The sequence below is a fragment of the Caloenas nicobarica genome, chromosome Z, assembly GCF_036013445.1.
Source record: "Caloenas nicobarica isolate bCalNic1 chromosome Z, bCalNic1.hap1, whole genome shotgun sequence".
Taxonomy (NCBI): domain Eukaryota; kingdom Metazoa; phylum Chordata; class Aves; order Columbiformes; family Columbidae; genus Caloenas; species Caloenas nicobarica.
In genome coordinates, this window is record NC_088284.1 from 73758830 (window position 1) to 73776814 (window position 17985).

The 17985-nt window shown below is 41.3% G+C and overlaps 1 protein-coding gene across 1 annotated transcript in view; it reads right to left on the reverse strand.

Moving 5' to 3' along the window:
- Nucleotides 1–17512, reverse strand: part of SHOC1 (shortage in chiasmata 1) — a 103396-nt gene extending 85884 nt beyond the window's left edge. Inside the window, exons 1-2 of the mRNA XM_065656948.1 lie at nucleotides 17386–17512; nucleotides 16074–16195 (exon numbers count right to left, since the gene is read on the reverse strand). Coding sequence (XP_065513020.1) covers nucleotides 16074–16195; nucleotides 17386–17512 — 249 coding nt within the window. The remainder of the gene's footprint in view (nucleotides 1–16073; nucleotides 16196–17385) is intronic.
- Nucleotides 17513–17985: the final 473 nt, after the last annotated feature.

Genomic DNA, 17985 nt, shown 5'->3' on the forward strand with positions numbered 1-17985 from the left:
TTATGGCAGGGGTTGGACTAGATGAACTTTGAAGGTCCCTTACAACCTAAACTATTCTACGATTCTAATTATTTTAAATTAACGCTCTACCAACTACTGCTTCATATAGTATCCTGTACAGATAGACAAGAACAAGTAACACCTAAGCTCATGTGCAGACTGAATTTCTAAAAGCATTTGGATGATAATAAGATGTAAAGACACTTACATGCACAATTGTCAAACCTTCCTTGATTTCAATACAAGATAGTTATTTGATCTAGTGAGATATTTTAGAAAAACTCCTTCTAAGGCCATCAGACTCTGCTTGTCAATCTTTGCTGTTTATGTTAGCTGAAATGTTTTTTGCCTTTTACTTTGCACATAGTGATGGAGAAGATGTACCACAAGTAAGCACGACCTCTAGAAGAATTGGAATAAGGAGGTTTCACACACCTCTCTTTTCCCCATATCAACCATTTTCTTGTGGAAAGGGGACATAATTTAGATATATAGGTAGCTCCAAGCATAAAGGCAGTTTCACTGAATTTGCTTTACACTAAAGCGCTCCTTTGAACCGAAGCCTATATAATTAGATTTCATCAGCAAAAGTACTTTTCAGTGAAACTGGCTTCTAGTATTATCATGCAAATGACATAGAGGGCTAAAACTCCATCCAAACTATAAGATCACCAAGCTGACCTGGTGCAGCAAACATGTTGCAAGAAAAAAAAATACTAATGATCAGAGTGAACTTATTTTTTGCTGTATGTTGCACTGCTTTTATGCAAGATCCTTCTTAGCATGATGCCTTTTTTTTTCAGAGATTTGTCCACAAATACAATATTTTACAAAATGAAGAGAAGCCTGAACATGTGAGCTACATTGATGTATGGTCAAAAATTCAAATTGAAGAGGTTTAAAGCTCTGAATACAACTAGATACCTATTTGTTTTAATAAGAAAAGAGCAAACTTCATCATTTTAAAGCCAGATCATATATTTGGTGTCCTGACTCATTACTTTGTTGGCAAAATGTCTCAATATATATACAGATATATTTAACTGTATGTGTTCATCTTTTAAAACCAAAATTTAGAAAATATGTGGCATAGTGCATTTGGGAAAATTCCAGCTTGGAAACTGTCCCAAGTATGGGCTTTCTGCATTCCGAGTTTTGTGCTGTCTCCTGTATACACATATCATTGATTTTAATAGCAGCACAGCCCACATAATCACAAAGGTAGACTGGTGTCTGTTCAAACTGATAAGTCTCATTCAGCATCATTTCCAAAGAAGAGATGGGTGAGAAACAAGAAATGTCCAAGCTATTGATATGGCATTTATTATTATTTAGATAATATCTTAGGTGAAGGCAGTATTATACAGGCAAGCACAATAGGTTCACAGTCCTGCCACACAGATGAGCTTGGATTTCTAGCTAGAGGAGGGATGTGTGTGCCCCATGTTACTTGAGCCCACAATAAACAGACAGGGTCCGCATTTCTCTTATTTTTCCACTCCGTTTTCTTCTGCTTATGGTGCTTTTTACCAGAACTAGCAACCTGCAGGTCAAAATCTTGTATGCGTTTGTGTCTCAACAGGCTACAAGTGCATTAAAAAAAAAATCTTTTTGTAGTGTTTCTTACAATTAAGTATAATAATGCTCCTTACAATAAAGTATTCTCTGGCTGATGTGTCCCCTGTTCAAAGTGCTGTTATTTACTCCCGTTATGTTGCCAGAGTGGGTAAAATATGCAAAAAACCCTACTGTAAAATAAGATAATCTGACAATCTTTAGATTTGCAGATCTCGTTACGGAGAGCATAGAGCATGCAAGACAGCTGAGACATTCCAGGGTTTTCATGATAGGGTCTATCAGAAGCACAGCATTCATATAATTTTAAAAGTCGTGTGCTTCATCTGAACAGAATTAATGCAGGTGATCAGGTGGGAGATATGGACTCTTTTTTTTTTTTGCCTTCTCCCAGCAATATAGCCAATTCCTTGTGACAAAGAACTTCATTAATGAAATGTTGAACCTTCATATGCCGAAGAACATGGAAAGCTTGTACTGTGAGAAAAGTGATCTGGAGAGTTACTTGTCACAAATATAAACTTTGATGTAATCAGGATCAGAGAGGCATTTAGTCATATTTATCCACGGAATTAAACCAAGAAGGAAGAAATTTTTCTTCTTGACATGATCTATACTATCCCGCATTGAAGTTATGTTTGCACGGTCTTCTCTCAAATACAAAGATAACCAGGCAGCACAAAGAACTTCATGCTTTTGAACTGTATAGCTGTTGCTAAGAGAAAAGCAAATAAAATTCAAGGATACTCTTCATCTAACTGAGCCTTTTGTACTAATTGTTTACCCAGACTATGCTATGTGGCTTCTGCAGATGTTTTTATGTCTGGTCAGTTTACCAACATGGATGTGTGTATCTGGAGAAATGCTGGTTTTGAAAAGAGCTATGAGTATCATCAGGAGAGGTTGGTCAGGAATTAGGAACATCCAAAGGAAAAAGAAGGCTGACATTTTAACAACTTGTATATATTCTCTCTTTTAAGTCATAATATTGGGAGTGTTATAACTGCAGAATGTGGACTGCAAAGAGAAGACAGATCCTGCACAAGCGTGTGTCTGTGATTTGGACGTCCCAGCAAACTCTGCAGAAAGTTGCAGCATTTCTTTGGTCTTTTATGAGACAGAAACTCTCCCAGGAAGCAGTAAATACGTGATTGTAAGTGTAAAATACTTCCTGTAATAAGACCAGTCACGGAAAATAAAGCAATTAAGCTATTAACAAACATGCAGTCTTTTAGCCCACACACTGATGACATAAAACTGGCATAAAACTAGGAGGAAAAAACCAGGGTGGAAATTCAGGTACAATGAAAAATTCAAGGCATTCTGTCACTGATCCTCAGCCTAAGATCATAGCAGCTTTTTATTACTTGTGGAATAATACTGCAAGATTCATCATAGCATGCTATTTTCCAGGTACGAAAGAGCCCAGATGAAGATCACAGCCCCAGCTATTCTCAGAGCATCCATCCAGGATTTACTGAAAGCACCACCAAACAGCACAGTGAGCAACTCCTCTGCTGAGGCACGCTGATAAAAATTAACATTTCATTCCAGTGACAGTAGGCTTTTCTCATTTTGCACTGTGCAGAAAGCCGCTCCAGTAGAGTAGTGCACTTGGCACGTCTCCACCATCTCTCTCATATTCTTTCAATCGTGGTGGGGAGGTTATATGACAAAATAGTTTGAAATGTTGTCACTGCTCATGCAACTTCTACAATTTCTCTGCATGGAACGTTGACAGAAACATGCCTTGACATGGGAAACATCATGGGAAACTCTGTGAACACCTCTGGAACTGGAGACCAACTCTGGTACTCGAGAGAGTTCAGAGAAGGGCAACAAAGCTGATGAAGGGTCTGGAGCACAAGTCTGATGAGGAGCAGCTGAGGGAACTGGGGCTGTTTATTCTGGAGAACAGGAGGCTGAGGGGAGACCTGATCGCTGTCTGCAACTACCTGAAAGGAGGTTGTAGCATGGAGGGGGTTGGTCTCTTCTCCCAGGTAGCACGTGATAGGATGAGAGGAAATGGCCTCAGGTTGAATCAGGGAAGGTCTAGATTAGGTATTAGGAAAAAATTATTCCTGGAAAGGGTTGTCAGGCATTGGAACAGGCTGCCCGGGGAAGCGGTGGAGTCACCATCCCTGGAGGGGTTTAAAAGACGTGTAGATGAAGTTCTTGGGAACGTGGTTCAGCGACAGTGTTAGGTTAATGGCTGGATTCAATGGTCTGAGGGTCTCTTCCAAACAAAAAAGAAATAAAAAAGACAGGAAAAAGGAATTTGGGCAAGCTGGATGATTGCTGCCAGAATTGGAGCGGTGTCTGCAGAACCACAGGCCTCTCTCCAGTACACCTGCACGCCTGGTGTTAGGAAATGGTTACGCTCTTCACAGACATCAGTATAATGTAGTTTTCACTACTACCTCTCACGTTAAAAAGCCAATTATAGGAATTTGGTCATGATATTTGCACATTCGTGACGAACAGCTTTTGGAAAATCTCCATCCGGATCGAGATCCATTAGTTTTTCCCATGTGAGAGGACTGAGAGGCTCCCCGTGCTCTGCTTACAGCCTCAAGAAACACAGGCTTGTGGCAGACTTCTGGTGACTACCAGCTGAAAGATTTGAAGGCCAGCAAGAATGTTAGGGCAACCTCTGTGCAATGCATTGCCAGAGGACCTCGGTCAGGGAACAACGAGCCCTTATCTTTTTTGTGTGCACTTCCAGATCATTACCAGAGGTTCACATGAGTGACCAGTGTGTCATTCCCCGAGCCCCTGACACTCATGACAGCTGCATTACTCAGAATAGGAAGGGGATGACACAATGCTGCCCACTTGCTAAATGAAATGCCAGCCTGATGTTGACCTAGCCTATCTCCAATAACCGCAGACGATCTCTTACTGTCAGAGGGCAGGGAGGGATCAGCCCAGAAATATCAGACAGAGCATTTTTATAAGCACACAGTGATGAAAGCAGTACAGAGGAAAGATAACTTCTCTTGATACTGAAATTTAAAAAGCTGGTCTCTGCTTCTAAGTGTGGATTTGGTCTCATACTTGAATACCAATATTTTTTTAAACTACATTGCACAGCACACAGAGCTTTAGTGAAACTTACTATACTTCAGATGAAAAGGAAACCCCACAGTATTTTCCCAGACTAAATTGTTGTGAAAAGAATGATCTTTTGCTACCCCAGATAGAAAAGAAACGACCCAAGATTACTAACATTTTGGTTTAATTTTCATTTACTTCTTAGGTTACATCAACAACTTGAACTTTCTGCTGGATCAGAAGGGAGGTAAACTGCAGCATACTAAGTTAAAAACAGTACATTAAAAAAGACGTGCTTTTAGGGCTGAAGTATTGGACTGACGACTCTGGGTCATAGTCCATCATTAATTTCCTGTGTGATGTTGCGCAAGTCACACAGAGTGATTCATCCCATCCAGCTATCACTGAAGTAAAGTCTAATTCAAACTACTTGCATAAATTACTCCTGAAGAAAGGCATTATTCACATGTATTTAAGTTTGGTTGTGTGCCTTTCTACAGACATGTCCCTCTCTCTCTTCATTTATCACTGAATAAATCTACTGGCTCACTAAGAACAGATATTTAGCTTGTGTGTGATCAGATGCAGGTAATATGGATCTAGGTCTTAGTTAAACGTATTATCTATAAGTTTGAGTTTAAACTAAGTTGACTATCTATAAAACTGTGCTTAAAATATAGTTATTCCTCTTTTCAGCTTGTCTTCTACAGCTAAATGTTTAGCTCTTTTTGGGTGGGACCACCCTTCAATGTAGTGTACGCAATATCTCACAGAACAGAACCCCTGAGGGGTTAAAGCACTACTTCTAGATAAACAATATTGGCAATCCTCTCTTTGACTCTTGTAATTGGTGCTGTTTGTCTTGAGTTCTCAGGTTCTGTAGTCCTGAGGTTACACTAGAGTCTCAGCTCTTGCTTCCATCAAAAACAGATTTATTTGCTCTTGGAGATGATTAAAAGGTAAATGCTCTTAAATAAATGATCTGAAAGAAACAGTCAAACTAAAAAGAATTTAGATCAGATCCTTCCTTCCTTCCTTTCTTTCTTTCTTTCTTCCTTCCTTCCTTCCTTCCTTTCTTTCTTTCCCTGGAGTTGGAAATAATGTAGTACTCATAGAGACAATAGCTTTCAACCTGCCTCCTGGCTATCATGAAAGTATCATCTCATTTTCACAGAATAGGTGGATTCCCACACCTGTTAAGAATCAGGGTAGGCATCTGATTAGGGATGTGTTTTTGAGGACAAACTTCTCTTTGTGGCTCTCTTCTTGAAGTACTTAGTATTTGGAAGGTCACAGAGAAGAGCGGATATCTTCCTGCTCTGCCTGCTACCGACCCTCAGGCCAGCTGGACTTTAGTGTCACCGATAGCTGCGGGGAAAGACCATGTCACTGCAATTAGCTGTCCACATAAATGAAATTTATGGCATGTGCTCTGACATAAGAACAGGACATCTTGTGGGAACTCGTCTATCTGCAGAACAGCTGCAGGAGTCCCACTAGCCAGTGACCTCACCTCTGGTCTGCAACTAGTGGAGCCCTGTTGTAGGCACTATGGTGGGATATACAAATCCAGTGCACTCTTCCCAGGCATCTGCACTGATGGGTCTCCCTTGCGGAAAAGAAAAACTCCATGCATATGAAATATTTTTAGGTCAAGTCTGCTTCCTTTAACACTTACACACACAGTTCATTTGCTGAAGAACACCTGCACAGATGTTCACACCTGCCTTTGCAGTGGGGCTCAGTGTGAGCTGAGCACCATTCTTCTGCGCACGCAAGCAGTATATACACACCCTCTGGCACCAGCAATGCCCCACTGTCCAGACAGCAAGGGGCTGCATCCCAAATTTCATTTACTGTTCTTTGTCACTTGTCGCTGTGTGGAGAACAGCACTACAAACTTTAAGCTCTTTAGAGTAAGGGCTGTCTTTCCATCCTTTGTCAGTGCAACATCAACCATTCTGGCATCTCTATCCATGCCTGGAGTTTCTATGCATTATGCAGAATGTAAATACTAAGAAGAGTAAGTGCTGTCTGTCTGCTTTATTCCTGTGTGCCAGCAGCTGAGTTTTTTGGGAGTAGTTCATAAAGAACTGTGGAATCCTCCCTTCTTAAGTAGCACACTATGAATCTCAAATCAGATCCTTTACATAATTTTGCCCCCTTTTTAACTTTTCATAGTTTTAGATATGAACAATGGCAACAATGGTCCTGGATTAATCTGTAGATACTGCAGAGCTTGCTCAATGGGTAAGGATTAAGGACACCATACACTGCATGGCCAGATGACACCACTGTGACAGTGATCACACTCGAACTTTGAAGCAGTGCACGACATAAATGTGACACAAGCCATGCATGACCAAGATACCACCAATCCTGTGGCCACAGCCCCCAGGTACTCCTGTCAGAGGTATTATACCCCAGGTTTACTTATATGTGGTACGAAATGGGAACCCAGGACCCATAATTCACATTGACAAGATAGGCATTCAGCTAGCCCCCGTCTGGTGACAAGCCAGCTCTGGAAGCTCAGGAAGACAGGGAAACTTATTCAGGGAAGGAGACAGAACTGAATGATCCTGAGCTTAGATTTACTCATAGGACATAGACAAGTCTGCAAGCTCAAGACTTAGAGCTGACATAGGTCCTGCCCAAGTCCTAGTAACAGCAAAGAAATGAAGATACTATTGCTAAGATTATTTATATTGAAAACCCTAGTTGGAAAATTTCATTTTTCTCTAATGTTCTGATAAAGTATGTAATGGCTGGAAGGAAGAGGTCACATTGCCCAGTCTCCACAGTACTTATCACATGAGGAGCAGAGACATAAAGACCACAGACTGGATATTTCTTCTTAGCTGTTAGTTTCAAAAGCAGCTTTTTGGGTAAAATCAGCAGCAAAAAGGAATGAGCTGAACAGCTCCATCATACTAATGGGTGTTGCTATGGAAATGAGGAAAATAGGCTTGATCTTAGAATTACAAGGACATGCAGGACAATGGAGAAAAAACATACATTATAGCAACCTTCCTTAAGTGGTCCCAGGATACTAGACAAAAACGTGTAGATCTGTTTATAGTTCTTATCCCAAAAGTCAGTCTGCTGTCCTTTGCCTGTTCTTTTAAGAGTTAGCATGGGCACTTCAAACATTGACCCTTGCACAACCGCAATACAACTGTGAAGCTCCACTTAAAGCTGGGGATCAGGCAGCTCTCCTATAAGCTTTTCTTTGTTTTCCCCTGTGTTGCCACGGGAACCTCTGGCTCTGCTGCTGGTAACTGAGAAAGGAAAGATTCAGAAAGTTCAGCTAAGCCAGTTTAAAAGAGCAGCTGCAAGCTGCTCATGAAGCATAGAGGAGAAAGAACAAAGGAAGCTTTAGTAGGACTCAGGATGGAAGAAATTATAGTATTTTTAAATGAAATCTGCATACCACAAAAAATCAGTTACATATTTTTAGCCTATTGATCCCATCAGTCCAAATAGGGCAAAATTCAGTTGAAAGTATGTAGCACACTTATGGCTCCATGCATTATGAAAACTGCCATATTAAGGGCAAAATTCACTCTACTGCGTGAAGTGCAAGCAATACAGACACTGCAAGTGGAACTAAGAAGCAGCAATGCATCCTTAGCTTTGGCCAGAGCATGGAGAAACTGTGCCTGGCTACAATCCAGGTTTTCCCTTGCAATATGCTGTATTTCTTGGACTCTTTGAGTGCCAGGGATGACACTCATGTATATTACACTAGCCCATGCTCCTTTGTTACCAGTGCTAATGTTGGGCGTCCACATGAGGAGTGCATTTTTGCCCAGTAAAAATAAAAGCCGGGGCAGGGCTTCCTGAGGCTCTGTTTGCTTCCAGTGCTTTCACTCCTACTAAAACTGTTACCCAATGAGGGAATTTCACTTTTGAAGTACAGAAAACAATATATAATGACTTAACAATAGATGAAGACAAATGTGACTTGAAATGTAAATCATTAATAAAAATATATATAGAAATGAAGAAATAGCTCAATGGACTGAACCCTCCTATGAAAATAAAAAGGGGAACTTACTTGTTCTGAAATATAACTTCCTAGTTTTGTACAGTATATTTATTAATACCATGCAGTTGTATCCTGGAATTTTATGAAGCATTAAATATAATATGAAAACTGGAAACCACTGTTCTTACTGGTGAGTTTGTTCTTGCAATATTCCTGGATAAATCCTACCAGGATTAAAGGAAATAATGCTAAATGGGTATCTGGTTTCTGCCTTCCTGGAAGGTGCCAACTTTGGTGGACTTGAAAAATATTCCACCTAGTATGTCTTATGTAGAAGCACCTCAAAGAACTTCAGAAAGGAATATATTTGGCAAGGTAGTTTGATACTTTTGCTAGCACATGGAGTGACTGATGCATGACGGTCTCCATTGGGCATGGGCTGGCATGTCAGCTTTGTTTTGCCATGAAACAGACTATAAGGCAAGATATCACAGTTTTACCCTATGCTATAGCTGATAAGATGCAAAGATGAAAACAGGAGCACAGAAGCTCACATCTTCTGGGATTTCTTCCTACATTGGATGGTTGGGTTGTGTAGATACAGGGAAGTAAAACATCTGCGAGAAGAGCGAAGTTACTATTACTACTCCAAGACAATTTGTTGTGCAGGTTCTCCTACTCTTCAGTAAGTGTCAGGTGGCTTAAGAAGTCCATCACCAAGGTGAACTGAAGACAGAAGAAAGGTTTACTCTGAGTGAAGATGACTGACGGAAGACTTTGCACTGGTACCATGACCTTGCTTCCAAACTAATTTAAAGTAAAGTTTGTGCTGAATGTTGCTGTTGAGTCCCCTTCTCACAGAGAAGGATGATGGTATTGGGTCTGGAGGGAGACAGCTGGACCGTTAAGTGAATTTTACCAAGTGTTGATCTCACTGGCTAACATGAAAAAAGTAATTTAGACTGGGATCAATGATCTTTACAGCTCTTTGAAGTAGATTAACGTTTTTGAGATTCTTTTCTCTGAGTGTGACTTCCCAAATAGTTCAAAAACTGTAAATAAAAATAAGACCTTAACTGTCATGTGGCCTTAAGTAGTCCATTAAACTTTGCATCTCAATTATCCTTTCAGTAAAATGGTGATAATTGTACCTGCTTGCCTCACTGAAGGGTTGTGAGAATAAATTATTGCTCATAATCAGCTTGCAGGCTGAAAACGGATGCCTTTTAAACATTCAAAAAGGGAAGAGAACAGTTAATGTTAACGTTAACCAAAAAAAACCCCAAACAAAACAAAGGAGCAGAGGGAAGAAAAGATCACAGTTAAAACTTGCTTCTCTGGGTGCGCTTTCCGCTGTATATATATATATATATACATATATGCAGTATATACATATGTGTGTATATATATATATATATGCAGTATATATATATGTGTGTATATATATCTATATATGTGTGTATATATATATACCCAGTATAGTAATCATTTCAGGACAAAATCAGCCAGGCAGACGACAACAGTGCTGAGACACTCCTGGCAGGATTTCCGGTGCAGACCAGCCCTGCAGCAACTCCCGCTCACAGCTTGTCAGGATCGCTGTAGTAAATGCACATGAGAGCGAAGGAAAAGAGGGTGACTCGTGTGTTTGCTGTTGCTTATCATGGGTTTGGCAGTATTCCTCCCAGGCGTCCTTGAACACACCCTGGTACCTGGTAATACTTTAATAGGGAGCAGTCATGAGATATTATGGTTGATGTAGTCAACCGTATTTGTAAACTGCAGAGCTCTATAGATAGTAATACACTTTACAAAGGAAATGGGACATGGTTGCTTCACCTGTGCAAGCAGTGAAACAAGGTTCTGCATGCTCATACGCCCATATACAAGCAAGAAAGGGACAGAAGGATATTGTCACCTGGACTCATCAAAATGCCATAGAGACAGTAAAGCATCACAAGGCATTGGGCAAGATAAAACAGCACAAAATGCACAACATTCTTACATTCAAATTGTCTGATACATGCCCTGCCATGTAAACCATTGCAGTAGTGACAGTGCTTGGCTGTTGGTATGAATGGTATCACTTGAAGGCACATTACTCTCAAGTTGAGATTGCTTTCTGCATCCACACAGAAAGGCTTTCACTTTCTAAAATGTATGTATGTCTGTTCCTCAAGGTGAGGAGCTCTGGGCATGCTAGGCCTCTGCCTACAGTAAAAATCCAATAAGGCCAAATGGATGTAGAGTGATAGAAGTTAAAATCTTGGTCAGGACATCTCATGTCAATGTTTTGCTGATGTCCATCAGCCAAATGGTTGTCATTTCATTTTTGCTGGGCACTGAGTTAAATTTCTTCTGAATAGCATTTCTTCTGCTTCTCCCACCTGCTAGAGCCAAGGAATTAAATCTGCATGGAATAAAACCTCATGTTTTCACTGGCCATAAAATTCAGATCAATGTGGTCAGGTTTTGCTTAAGCACTACTAAATTTCATACCATTCGAATTCATGTTCTCCGACAGTGACAAAAATAAGCTTTTTTCTAAGACCTAAGATTGCAAAAGATGTTGCATAAATATGACCATCTTACTTGTAAGCAGGTTTGTGAATAATCTACTATGTATATAGAAGAGGAAGGCAATGGACTATTAGCACTAAAATACCATGTAACATCTGGGGTTGGGCTTAAAAGGCAGTGAAAAAGCAAGGTCTGGGCATAAATTTGGAAACTTTTCTTAAAGATGTTTAAAGGCATGACTCTAAAGACAGACAGACCACATAATTCTAGGACTCAGGTTAATGTTTGTAATGGGAAAAAGCTCTTGTGGAGTGATGGCAACTATGATTTTAGTGTCAGAAAAACAAAGTTTTGCCCTTACAGAAGGATTGGAAACAAAACCCTACTCCATTCTGAAATGGCTGCAAATCAGCACAGTATTTCAGTTCTGTCCCTTGTGCAAAAATTAGTTTTTTCTAGATCTGGTATACTTGAAAAAGAATGGAAATTTAAAAACAAAACAACCAAACCAACCACAAACATAAATGGATATAAGTTGGAAAAAAAGGTAGGAAATACATGTTGAACCTTGGGGAAGGAGGGAGGAGGTTTTTTTCTGCCCTGTGTATTGCTGATGGTATGGCTGGCACTGCATGCATCATAATCACAACCATGAGAGATACACAAGTGTATGCTGCAGATATTCTCAGTAAAGCTCTTAGTCAATAATGACTCCTAGTGCTGCACTTCATTACATATCACCAGAAATATGTAATTCTGTGGGCCAAACATTCCTGCACATTGCTGTGCCAGCAGGCCCTTCATTCGTTTCAGTGAGAAATCCCACTTGCAGAACAGTGATTGGGATTTCTCTGGTAAGCTGCACACACAGTAATTATTGCAAGTCAGACATATACATAGGCTTTGTAAAAACAACCATGTGCCCCAAACCCATACAGCACATGGCTATATTTCCAAACAATTTTGCCATATATTTTTCTGAGCAACATTCTTACAACGTATTTCAGTGACTGTCAAGACATACGAAGGCCTCCACCTCCCCAATTGATCCACTTTTCCCGTTGCCTACCCAAGCTGGCTCTGTAACAACAAACATTTATTGGTTTTGTTTCTGATTTTTGTGGTCATTGTTGGGTTTTGGTGGTTTTGTTTCTTTGCTTGTTTTTTAATTATAATTAAGCTTGCTTTTTAAATATAACCACCCTTTCATTTCATCCTTTTTTTTATATTGGTATGAGACCTCTCGTCTGTTCTCAGCTATGTGGGGTGAGTTCTTTGCTTCTTTGCAGCAGATCTAAGTAAGGCAAGAGTGATAAAAAGGGGCTTGGAAAACTCCTGTATCTAGCCAGGAGAGGATTTTTTCCATGCAGGCACTTCAGAAGACAGATCTCTGAGCCACAGACCTCCTCAGAAACCCTACCCTGCAGCAGATCAAGGCTGGGGATGGCGAGGAAGCTGCAACAAGCTGCCTGTGCTGGGGAGGGTCTATACAGACCTGCAGCGCATAGGAACATGCCATAGGCTTTTTGGACTTCATCTAGTCTTGCAGGGCTAAGTACCTGGAGAGTTTACAGCTACCATGACCTTCTTTTTGCCTGGTCCAGACATATAGCAGAAAATCTCAAATCCTGTGTTTTAAGTATGACTTATGATGTACTCATTTTACCGTAATTTGTATCATTAAGGCTGGAGTAAAATTGCTAGCTCTCTTCAAAAATCAAGGGCCTGCAAAAGGATCTCAAATGGGAAGTTGCCATGTGAATATCTGAACCAGCCAGAGAAGTCTGAGATTTTATTTTTGCCTTTTGAGAAAAGAGATTACTTCATGCCATGCATAGATGACCTTTGAAGGTCCCTTCCAACCCAAACTATTCCATGATTCTGTGATTTTACGCGTAGCTTTATTGCCCAAAGAGAGTTTGTTTACCAGCTCCATTCTTATGAGTAGGTAACTGTGAAAAGACTCAGTGGAGAATAAGTTCCTGTTGGAAATACTCTAGAGTTTCTTTTGAAGCCACACCTGTTCGTATGACATAAGCCTCTTAGGCGAGCCTCCTGATCTCTCATGGAATTGGCAGAGTATGTCACACCCCAATGAAAAGCAAGTTAAGGCTGTATGAGCATATAAATACACATGCAAGAAAACTGTCTTCAGATGGCCAAGCAACTTTGTGCATTTAGCCATATCTGATGTTTGAACTCTCTCTCACACACACACAACATATTTGCTGCCTGAGCAATATTTCTCTTTGCTTGAGAGTGAAAAAGAAAGTGCAGGAGGGGGTACACAAAATGTTTGTGATGGAGTCAGCTGAAGAAAAAAATGCCTACTGGCTTCTACAGACGCCTTGGCCCTTAAGGGTGTGATACTAGAAGTAGAACGTAGTATTTCCATATCCAAACTTACCACAGTTACATGCCCGATGTAATAAAAACCAGAGCAAGTCACTAAGAAATGGATGAGAAGATACAATCTTGTAATAGCCCCTTTCAGAGGATGCAGTAATTTGTAGACACTTGCTTCCTACTTATCAAAATTAACTGTCACGCCTTACACTGACACCACTGGGTTGGAATACATCACACAATGCTACGGTGATTCACAATGGCAAGTATGCAGAATGAACCTGTTCCCTGTATTTCAGGTAATGCACCTAGTTGTGATTTGCTAGTGAAGGACTGAACTTCTAGTCCTTAGGCAAAGGACACAGCAGCTGTGTCTTGCAGACATGGTGCCAACACTTCCACAACATCTCCAAGCTCACTCAAGGGAAAACCTATTCAAGAGTGGCAGTTTTGTCTGCCACGGGGCTTTTTGGCACAGAGAGACAAGCAGAAGGAAGAAATCAAGTCCTAACCCTGTGGCTTTCACCTTCACACTCTGGGCTGAGGTCTTAGACTTAAAAGAAAGTGAGGGAAATTGTTCTCCACTTTTTCAATAAATGAAACAGATCATGCTCCTGTACACGGCAAAATTTTGATTGATCCTGCAGCTGTTCCCACTGTTTCTTCCTTGATGTCCAGGTTGATATCACCAACATTGACACAACAGCAAGCAGCTGCTTCTACTCCTGTTCCTGGCAAGACTCTTCTCTTACAAACATCAGCATGCCTGATGACAGACAGTGATGGTTGGTAGGGGCAGTTGATTCCAGAAGCTGGCGAGTATATATTCCACTTCAGGGGCATAATTTTGGACACATTCTGCCCTTTGTCCATACCAAATCAAATTCATTCCTGTCTGTATACCTTCATATAACATTCATTCTCTGGGTCAATGTCAAGAACTGAGCTGGGGAAAAAAATCCTGAGTAAAAGCAGAAGTCACTACATGAAAAGGCCATGATGCTAAGAGCTCTAGTAATCCCACGTCTCTTCTAACTAGTAGTCCCCAGTGTGCATCCAGTTCACACAACACCAAAGAACTTAATATCTACAATGAAGAAACAAAAATGTTCTGCTTAAAGAAAGGAAAACGAGTCTTGCATCTGGGCAGGAACAACCCCAGGTTCCAGTACAGGTTGGGGAATGACCTGTTGGAGAGCAGTGTAGGGGAAAGGGACCTGGGGGTCCTGGTGGGCAGCAGGATGACCATGAGCCAGCACTGTGCCCTTGTGGCCAAGAAGGCCAATGGCATCCTGGGGTGTATTAGAAGGGGGGTAGTTAGTAGGTTGAGAGAGGTTCTCCTTCCCCTCTACTCTGCCCTGGTGAGACCTCATCTGGAATATTGTGTCCAGTTCTGGGCCCCTCAGTTCAAGAAGGACAGGGAACTTCTGGAGAGAGTCCAGCGCAGGGCAACAAAGATGATGAAGGGAGTGGAACATCTCCCTTATGAGGAAAGGCTGAGGGAGCTGGGTCTCTTTAATCTGGAGAAGAGGAGACTGAGGGGTGACCTCATCAATGTTTATAAATATGTAAAGAATGAGTGTCACAAGGATGGAGCCAGGCTCTTCTCGGTGACAACCAACGGTAAGACAAGGGGTAATGGGTGCAAACTGGAACACAAGAGGTTCCACTTAAATTTGAGAAGAAACTTCTTCGCAGTGAGGGTGACAGACACTGGAACAGGCTGCCCAGGGAGGTTGTGGATTCTCCTTCTCTGGAGACATTCAAACCCACCTGGACACCTTCCTGTGTAACCTCACCTAGGTGTTCCTGCTCCGGCAGGGAGATCGGACTAGATGATCTTTTGGGGTCCCTTCCAATCCCTAACATTCTGTGATTCTGGATGCTGAATTTTAGAAAATCACCGTTTAAAATGCAGGCATTATTAGACTTTTCTCAGAGCTACCTCCTCTGTAATGCATCAAAGCTCAGCCTTCTTTCTCACCTGCTGTGTGCTTAATTATAAGAATATTCCATTGCAAAGAAATTTAGAAGAGCATTAAACTGTGGGGCTTTTGTAATGGGCTTAAATGGTAACTGAAACTTGTTAATTTCCCCATCAGCTTTCCCTGGTTTCTTAACAAATAACTCATGTCAAGCAGGATGTAACAACACAATTAAGGGTGATCTTTCATTTGCGGAGAGCCTAAAAATGCTATTGAATATTTTTAGAAACAGAAACGCAGATAGCATCAGTTATCTAGAGAGAAACTGAAAGCTCTGGTTTCAAACTGTGCCTGTCTAGACTCAATGTATATTAGTCTTCTGAGCCACTTAACAGCTGCTTCACTGTGAGAGTTGTAATTAAATAACCACAGCAGAAATACAAAGCACCACAAAGACATGACAGGAAACTTGGCAGCTCAGACATGTCAGGTCACCATGTTAGTTCCCCACTGTCATTGTGTCTAACTGGATGGTCATCCCTGTGCAAAGCCAGAGCCTGTAACTAGCATGGAAAACGGGCACAGATGATCCCCATGATCTGGGTGAGTGTGCTGAGAACATCTAAGGCACTGATCTGAAACTCTCAGTGTGACGGGCTCACCCCTGTTTCAGGCAGTCTCAGCTCATCACACTCCATGCAGGAGTGGCCACCCAGGTCATCACGACCTATTAGCGTTGCCCAGTTCAGCATGTAATTGTGAAAAGGGCTGTGCAACTGCAAGCCTGCAACAAAAGAGTGGTTGTACCCTTCTGGAAAAAACATTTATCTGTCTTAAACAGCAAGTCTGGACTACGCTATAAATATATTTTGGGGCAGCAGAGCTTCCTAGGTACAGGGTGTGTTACTTGAAACCCAGGTAATGCTTTTGCAGGACGTTTATCTGTATTTGACATGGTTAATAAGATGTGATCATGAGAAAGAGTCGGGAAAACTTGCTCAGAGTTGTGGTGAAATATTATTTGCACAGCAGTTTTTATCACATTCCTATGAGGAGAGCTCTAGTTTTTGAGCTTGGTTTCACAAAATAAGGAAACAAGGATGTCAGAAAGCAAAGCGGTATGAGTGAGAAGGAGCAGTAAAAGCTAAGTGAGCAACTCTGGGATCATTCATATTTGATCGATTGAAATATTGTGTTAACAACTATTTAGAAAACAACCGTTTCTAAAACACTTGGGTAATAGCCACTATTTTTTTTTTTTTAAAAAAAAGCAGTCAGAAAAAGCCAGATGAGTTTTCTTCTAGCAATTTTAGCTGTGTATTTTTCTCCTCAGGCTACACTGTCCCCAGCTTCCTCCAGCAGCACCCATGTAGAAACTGGACAAGTCAAACTGTCCCTTTCAATCACTGCTATGAACCTGTGACTCTGCAATGAGAACCAACACAGGGGCAGAACCAATGTCTCAGGGAGCTCTGGCTACTCGTACACAACTGCTCATTCTGGCTTCAGCCTGTATCTCCACTCAAATTCTGGGAGACTGCATGCAAACACTCACAGATATCAAGAAGGAGATCTCAGCACTCCATGAGGGAGTATTCCTGAATGCTTGGCAGCTGTGTGGTGGTTGGGGAAGACACAAATACAGCTCATACCTCTGCAGGTGCTTGTGAAAGAGACATTCCTTAGGGATGCCTCTGATGAAGCTAGCGAAGCATGCTGTAATTCTGACCCTCGAGACATTAGCAGGAAACCCTGTGAAATGTCTTGATGACTATATTCAATCACAGGAGATATCTTGTAATCAAGGTGTTAACTGTGGACTTCAGAAATTGCCAGGCACTCCTCATCAAGGCGGGGCTGAACCTGATTTCTAAGCCAGATATCTTTCCAAAGCACATATTTCCTCTACTCCCCAAATACTGGGGTGCTTTGATAAGTAAGGACAAAAACATCTTTAAGATTTTGCTCACCTACCTGGCCAAGGCAGTTTTGCTTCTAGTGTCTCCTGGCTGCAGCAGTGAGAGAGGACTGGAGGCGTTCCAGCTGCTCCTGGATCTGCTTCCACGGAACTCAGGAACCACCTCCCACCCTTGCCAACCATTTTTGTACCATAGATGTCCAGTGTTTGAGCCCAGGAGCACACCAGTTGCTTTCTAAAGGACTAATTTCTGCGTTAGTTTGCATCTAGCAATATTATTTGTATTTATTCATATTCTTGGACTATCAAGTATTTGTTGATGGAAGCATCAAACATTGTTGACGAAAGCATCAAACATTAATTTAAAATGTAGTGTCATATTCAGTCATGAAACATCACTGCTCACTTCTTCTATGGATGGAGTCTCTTCCCACTATCATGTTTTCCCTTGATTTCATCCTTTCTGACTCTTGCTCTTAGCTTAAAAAAGCACTTATCTTTTTGGTCCTCCAGCCCGAGAGGGCCCTCCAAGCCCAATTTCTATTCTGTTGCTCCCAGACTAAATTCTTTCCCCTAGTTCTAGCCCTTGCTGGTTACCTTTGGTTCCTTACTCCCTGACCAACTTTCCCTTTATTGAATGTACTAAGGCTTCGAAA